The 7500-nt window shown below is 41.8% G+C and overlaps 1 protein-coding gene across 1 annotated transcript in view; it reads left to right on the top strand.

The window, feature by feature from the left end:
- The window catches only part of LOC138021340 (tetratricopeptide repeat protein 28-like), a 24226-nt gene that overhangs the window by 15999 nt on the left and 727 nt on the right, over positions 1–7500 (top strand). Inside the window, exons 2-4 of the mRNA XM_068868187.1 lie at positions 3097–5016; positions 5251–6712; positions 7120–7500. The exon at positions 7120–7500 is cut by the window's right edge and continues 727 nt beyond it. Of these exons, the coding sequence (XP_068724288.1) occupies positions 3142–5016; positions 5251–6712; positions 7120–7172 (3390 nt within the window). The 5' untranslated portion in view covers positions 3097–3141 and the 3' untranslated portion in view covers positions 7173–7500. The remainder of the gene's footprint in view (positions 1–3096; positions 5017–5250; positions 6713–7119) is intronic.

The following is a 7500-nucleotide window of genomic DNA, read 5'->3' as shown; positions in this document are numbered from 1 at the left end:
TGGTTTAAAGTTGAATTTGTTGAGGTGACTCCTTTGCTCGGCAGTCGTCTTAAATCTTAACGTCCAAGTGGCTCACCTTTATAAGAACATTACGATGGTATTTTTTTAACCGATTTAAGCTTTATCTTTGAGAAATAAGCTATGCAAAAACCCTATCGATAGTGTTTTTCTATCGAACAATGAACGGTAAGTGTTGCTTCGCCGATTCCATTGTTTTCAAACGCGAAGCCGATAGTGTTTTGCATAGCTTATTTCTCAAAAATAAAGCTCACATCGGTAAAAAAAAATACCAGGGCAATGTTCTTAAGTTCATTTCCAGTCAACTTGCAAAATTTGGGCTAGTTTTGAGTAAAACTGAAAATCGACCGAAATTGTCACTTACTAGGTTTTTGCATCCAGCCCTTCAATTATCATGAATATTCCTTGCTCTATAAGCCAACCACGCAAAACAAGTTCGCTTTTACACCAAGTAAAAGCACGCAATAATTGTTATGAATATTCCTCGTTCTATAAGCCAGCCACAAAAAGCAAGTTCGCTGTTACACCAAGTAAAAGCACGCACTTATTATTATGAATATTCCTCATTCTATAAGCCAACCACGGAAAACAAGTTCGCTTTTACACCAAGTAATAGCGTGCTATAATTATTATCAGAAACCCATAAGAGTTGAAACGTGTAACGCGCGTTCACAGCTTCCGAATATTCAGTGCAAACTGATTGGTTGAATGTTTGAGTGCTAAGTACCATATTTGGAAACCCCTCGCTCTTGTTGTTCCAAATATGGTGCTTAGCAAGTTGAATATTCAGAAGCTTGTTTCGCAGCACACAAGGGGCCGTTACACGTTTCAACCCTTATGGGTTTCTGTTATTATAAATAATCCTCGTTCTATAAGGCAACCACGCAAAACAAGTTCGCTTTTACACCAAGTAAAAGAAGGCAGTAATTATTATGAATATTCCTCGTTCTATAAGCCAACCACAAAAAACAAGTTTGATTTTAAACCAAGTAAAAGCACGCAATAATTATCATGAATATTCCTTGCTCTATAAGCCAACCACGCAAAACAAGTTCGCTTTTACACCAAGTAAAAGCACGCAATAATTGTTATGAATATTCCTCGTTCTAAAGCCAACCACAAAAAACAAGTTTGCTTTTGCAACAAGTAATAGCGCGCTATAATCAGTGGACCATTGGTACCAATGGTACGATTGGTACCACTAGAAAATGATGTCATTCCAATGGTTCTACTGGTGAACATGCATCTGATTAAGGGCACTTAGATCATTTTGTCATGTGGTGTGGCTGGGTAAAGGGCAATTCCAATGGACCATTGGTACCAATGGTAAGATTGGTACCACTAGAAACTGATGTCATTCCAATGGTTCTACTGGTGAACATGCATCTCATTAAGGGCACTTAGATCATTTTGTCATGTGGTGTGGCTGGGTACAGGGCAATTCCGATGGATCATTCGTACCAATGGTACGATTGGTACCACTAGCACAACTGGTAAGGGACCTTTTCAAACCAGTAAAGCATTTGGCTAATGTTGGACGTTCTGCAACGGATAAGCGCTTTTGCAGGCGGTAATAAGTGCTCTTACAAGCGGTAGATTTTACCGGTTACCGCCTAATAAGGAGAACCCTGGAATGTGGTTGCTTTTCATTGGCTCGGAAAAAACTGCTTCAGTTGTGGTTTGATTTGAGCCAGACAACTTGTCATCACAAGAATTACGATTGGCGGAGAGGGTATGAAACAGTCGACTGATTCAGTACTGATAAGCCACCACTTGATATTTGATTCCTATTGGTTAAAACTGTACTGAATCAAACATTCCAGTTTCGTTTTAGCCGGTGTTAAGGGTTAATCCGCGCTCCCCTTTCACTGCCATGTGTGATGCCCATTCATGTGGGCAGGTGCAATTTTTGTTATTACCTCCAAATCGGATCAAGATGCCGTGGGCAAATCCCTGTACCCAAATCTTAAACCTGATTCGATAGGCAATGGGAAGCCAATGAAGTTCGTAGAGAGCTAGTATAGTAAATGGTTAGAACCCAAATGAAAACAAACAGAAAGCATAGTATGAAAGCATACTACCCTTTCAGCCCCGTGGGGTTCCCCATTGACGAGTAAAATCGTCTGGCGTTAGACAGAGTAAAATATATAACTGGCACTATTGGGAGTGAAAGGGTTAATTAAGACTCCATTGGTAGGTAGCATGGTGTCTAAGTGGCTACCCACATGTACGCATTGCGTACCTACTTTTTTAAACAACGCCGAGAAATACGAAAACACAATAGTTTCAATGCCCTGACTACAGGATGCTAAACTGGCACAGCAAGATTAATTGAGCAGTGAGGGAATAGAAAATGCCTTTCTTCATCAGGGTTTCCCAAGGAATGATTTTGGCTTATGGAGAAAGAGAGGGAAAAGCATAATTTGAATGGCCGGATTATGCATCTCTAGTATAAAAACGGCCAATTCTGTCCTGATGAGCAGCCTTTCTCAATGGAAACGTGTGAGCAATTCAATTAGCTCATTCAAAGTTCCTGGATCAAAATACATGGAGTAACCAGGTATCCAGACAAAAAAAATTGTGACGAAAAAACAAGCAATTCCGACATTGGATAGATTTAGACATGAAATAAAAAATTATGAGTTTGACGTCAATTTCAGAAAATTGAATATTACACTCTTAATGGCATCCCCTCCTGTTTTTTCGGTATCAGCTACATACCGGCAGCAAATTTCCTGCCAAGGAAGCATATCTTAGGAACTTTTAATTAGCTTTCGATAAAAAAGATGAAATGGGATGCCATCGCTTTTCTATAGGCTGTTTTTCCCTCATTTACATAATAGAATTTCTATTTTTAATGTCCCGTGATTATCATTGTATAAAACGCTCTTAGTCTGTTAAATGCCCAAGTATTTATTCTGTAACAACTGCCTCCATTAGCCGAAATCATTGCGTGGGAAACCCTGATGAAGAAAGGCATTTTTCTTTCGAAATACTGGCGGCTTAAGATAGTTATTCCTTCACTGTTCAATTAATCTTGCTGTGAACCTATTGTCTTTTCGTTCATTTATCTTCTAGGTGCACCCCAGATTTCTGAGAAAAACTTGGTTTTGATTATCAGCAATGGTGGATAAAAAGGTGGACCTTTTGGAGAGGCATATGCAAGAGCTTGGCGTTGCAAGAAAGGAGGGAGACAGACAAGGCGAGGGTTTGGCTTATTTCAATCCTGGTAGATACTATCTAGGCGCTGCTGACTTTAATCAGGCCATAACAAATTACACAGAAGAATTAGCCATTTTTAAGGAAGTGGGTTTCAGGGCCGGAGAAGGAAAAGCTTATTGCAATCTCGGCAACGCTTATCAAAGTCTTGGTAATTTCAAGCAAGCCATAGAGTACCACCATCAACATCTTAGTATTGCAAAAGAGGTAGGGGACAGGGCCGGAGAAGGAGCAGCCTATGGCAATCTCGGCAACGCTTATGACAGTCTTGGTAATTTCAAGCAAGCCATAGAGTACCACCATCAACATCTTAGTATTGCAAAAGAGGTAGGGGACAGGGCCGGAGAAGGAGCAGCCTATGGCAATCTCGGCAACGCTTATGACAGTCTTGGTAATTTCAAGCAAGCCATAGAGTACCACCATCAACATCTTAGTATTGCAAAAGAGGTAGGGGACAGGGCCGGAGAAGGAAAAGCTTATTGCAATCTTGGAAACGCTTATCAAAGTCTTGGTAATTTCAAGCAAGCCATAGAGTACCACCATCAAGATCTTAGTATTGCAAAAGAGGTAGGGGACAGGGCCGGAGAAGGAACAGCCTATGGCAATCTCGGCAACGCTTATCAAAGTCTTGGTAATTTCAAGCAAGCCATAGAGTACCACCATCAACATCTTAGTATTGCAAAAGAGGTAGGGGACAGGGCCGGAGAAGGAAAAGCCTATGGCAATCTCGGCAACGCTTATGACAGTCTTGGTAATTTCAAGCAAGCCATAGAGTACCACCATCAACATCTTAGTATTGCAAAAGAGGTAGGGGACAGGGCCGGAGAAGGAAGAGCCTATGGCAATCTCGGCAACGCTTATCAAAGTCTTGGTAACTTCAAGCAAGCCATAGAGTACCACCATCAACATCTTAGTATTGCAAAAGAGGTAGGGGACAGGGCCCTAGAAGGAAGAGCCTATGGCAATCTCGGCAACGCTTATGACAGTCTTGGTAATTTCAAGCAAGCCATAGAGTACCACCATCAACATCTTAGTATTGCAAAAGAGGTAGGGGACAGGGCCGGAGAAGGAGCAGCCTATGGCAATCTCGGCAACGCTTATCAAAGTCTTGGTAATTTCAAGCAAGCCATAGAGTACCACTATCAAAATCTTAGCATTGCAAAGGAGATAGGGGACAGGGCTGGAGAAGGAGCAGCCTATGGCAATCTCGGCACCACTTATCAAAGTCTTGGTAATTTCAAGCAAGCCATAGAGTATTACCATCAAAATCTTAGTATTGCAAAAGAGGTAGGGGATAGGGCCGGAGAAGGAACATCTTATTGCAATCTCGGCAACGCTTATTGCAGTCTTGGTAATTTCAAGCAAGCCATAGAGTACAACCATCAACATCTTAGTATTGCAAAAGAGGTAGGGGCCAGGACCGGAGAAGGAGCAGCCTATGGCAATCTCGGCAATGCTTATCAAAGTCTTGGTAATTTCAAGCAAGCCATAGAGTACCACCATCAAAGTCTTAGTATTGCAAAAGAGGTAGGGGACAGGGCCGGAGAAGGGAAAACCTATGGCAATCTCGGCAATGCTTTTGATAGTCTTGGTAATTTCAAGCAAGCCATAGAGTACCACCATCAACGTCTTAGTATTGCGAAAGAGGTAGGGGACAGGGGTGGACAAAGAAGAGCTTATTGCAATCTCGGCAACGCTTATAAAAGTCTTGGTAATTTCAAGCAAGCCATAGAGTACCACCATCAAAATCTTAGTATTGCAAAAGAGGTAGGGGACAGGGCCGGAGAAGGAGCAGCCTATGGCAATCTCGGCAACGCTTATCAAAGTCTTGGTAATTTCAAGCAAGCCATAGAGTACTACCATCAAACTCTTAGTATTGCGAAACAGGTAGGGGACAGGGTCACAGAAGGAGGTACCTATGGCAATCTCGGCAATGCTTATCGAAGTCTTGGTAATTTCAAGCAAGCCATAGAGTACCACTATCAACATCTTAGTATTTGCCAGGAAACGGAGGACCCAGTAGGGCTGGCAATCGCATGTTATCATATTGGTCGTTTTCATGAATTTGTTGGCTCGTTGAGCAAAGGTCTTAATTACTATCGGCTAAGCATTTATTATTTTGATGAAGTTAGGCGTCTTCAGTCAGAGGATGCATGGAAAATAAGCTTTCGTGACACAAACGGGTTTGCGTACACCACTCTGTGGACAGCACTCTTGAAGAATGGAGAGGTTGATGAAGCTTTGAATGCTGCTGAGCAAGGACGAGCACAGGCTTTGGCAGACATTTTGAAGATGCAATACAGCGTTGATGGGAAACCTACGATGAAGGTAACTATCTCTTTGGTTATGAAAGATCTACCTTCACAAACTGTTTTTACAGCACTTAAAGGGAACACGATCAGCTTCTGGTTGCTAAGAGATGATATCGGGATAAATTTTAGACAAAAGAAAATCGCAAATGGAACTGCCAAGTCTTTGATGAAAACTACTTTAGAACAGATCAATGCAGGGGCCGTTTTGCGATGCGAGAATCGTTCACTTGAAAGACAAGGCAGCGACTTCTCGAGCAGTAGGGAAAGTGTTGAAGAAACCTTTCAGTCTTTGAGCTTCTCTGTGTACCCTTTGCAGCCCTTGTATGATGTCTTAGTCAGTCCTATAGCAGACTTGATCCAGGGTGATGACTTGGTGTTTGTTCCTGATGGACACTTTTGCCTGGCTCCCTTTTCTGCAATGAGTGACTCTGTCAGGATCCGTGTAATTCCCTCGCTGACTGCTTTAAAATTGATCACTATGGCACCTGACAACTTCCAAAGTAAGAATGAAGTGCTGCTTGTAGGCGATCCCTGCTTGAGCGAAGTCACTTACGGTACTGGTGAACCCATGTATGGACAGCTGCCGTGTGCGAAAAAAGAGGTGGATATAATTGGAGAACTTCTGCAGACCGTGCCTCTTACAGGAAAAAATGCGTCCAAAGCTGAGGTGCTGAAAAGAATGAAGTCAGTTGCTTTAATCCACATTGCTGCACATGGGGATGACGGATCTGGAGAAATTGCTTTGGCCCCAAATCCCGAACGCACATCCAAGATCCCCAAAGAGGAAGATTACATGTTATCGTTGAGCGATGTTCAAGCAGTTCGCCTTCAGGCAAGACTGGTTGTGCTTAGTTGCTGTCATAGTGGCCAGGGAGAGGTAAAATCTGAGGGTATTGTGGGAATAGCCAGGGCTTTCCTGTGTGCTGGTGCCCGGTCTGTTCTGGTGTCACTCTGGGCAATCGACGATGAAGCGACCTGGATGTTCATGGAGAGTTTCTACCAACACTTGGCAGATAGAAAAAGTGCAAGTACAGCTCTTCACCATGCCATGAAATCTCTTCAGGAGACAAAGAATTATTCGGCCATAAAATACTGGGCACCATTTGTGCTAATTGGCGATGATGTCACCTTTGAATTTGGGGAGCTCAAACACGAAAAGAATGGTAATTGCCATTTAAATGTACTTTAATGACTGAATCGCTTTACTTTGTTCATGTTTTTAATCAGGAATTTGTCGAAAGGAGCAGGTACGTTCCTCACAGAGAAATGGCTTTATAAACGGTTGCCAGAAGGGATATTTTTACTCGAACCGCTTTGGCCAATACCTGAATTAAATAATATCTGCATTCACGGAGTCACTTCAGCTTCCTGCAGATAGCTAGCTGTGAGGTCTTCAAGTCTACATGTCAAAGTAACAGTGAATAGGAATTGTTGCTATTAACTTTAACACAAACAGTTAAATGAATGAATGAAGATAATTGTTGTATTATTTACTTGTCAATCAGAGCAAAATTCATTATTGCCATTTAACCCACTACTTGTCTCTTTCTTCCTGGTTTTGTTTTTTCAGAAACGATGTCCAAAACGTGGAAAACTTCCTTGGACTGTGATACGTCGATATGATATTTTCCTTTCCTCGATTGTATGAGCTATTGAAAAAAAATTCAATCATTGATATCTCAGTAGCAGTCACACACAAGATATCATGCCAATTATAGTTAAAGTACCATGAGATTTCAGTAGTATTAAGATACTGCCCAAGTCCTTACATTTGTGCCTTGTTTTGTAAGCATCTATTCCAGGAATAGTTAATCACTTGATAGAAATCAGGGGTTTGTTTCCATAACTGAGGATCTAGCCGTCTTGTTATTTTTGCCCTTGAAAATAACTCCAAGCTTTTGCGGTATGTTTCTCAGGTGACATGTATACTCTTTAGCTTGCTATACCAACT

Source organism: Montipora capricornis, chromosome 10 (genome assembly GCF_036669925.1).
Source record: "Montipora capricornis isolate CH-2021 chromosome 10, ASM3666992v2, whole genome shotgun sequence".
In the NCBI taxonomy this organism is placed as follows: Eukaryota; Metazoa; Cnidaria; class Anthozoa; order Scleractinia; family Acroporidae; genus Montipora; species Montipora capricornis.
The sequence above is the reverse complement of the archived record's forward strand: the minus strand, read 5'-3'. Positions and strand labels throughout refer to the sequence as shown.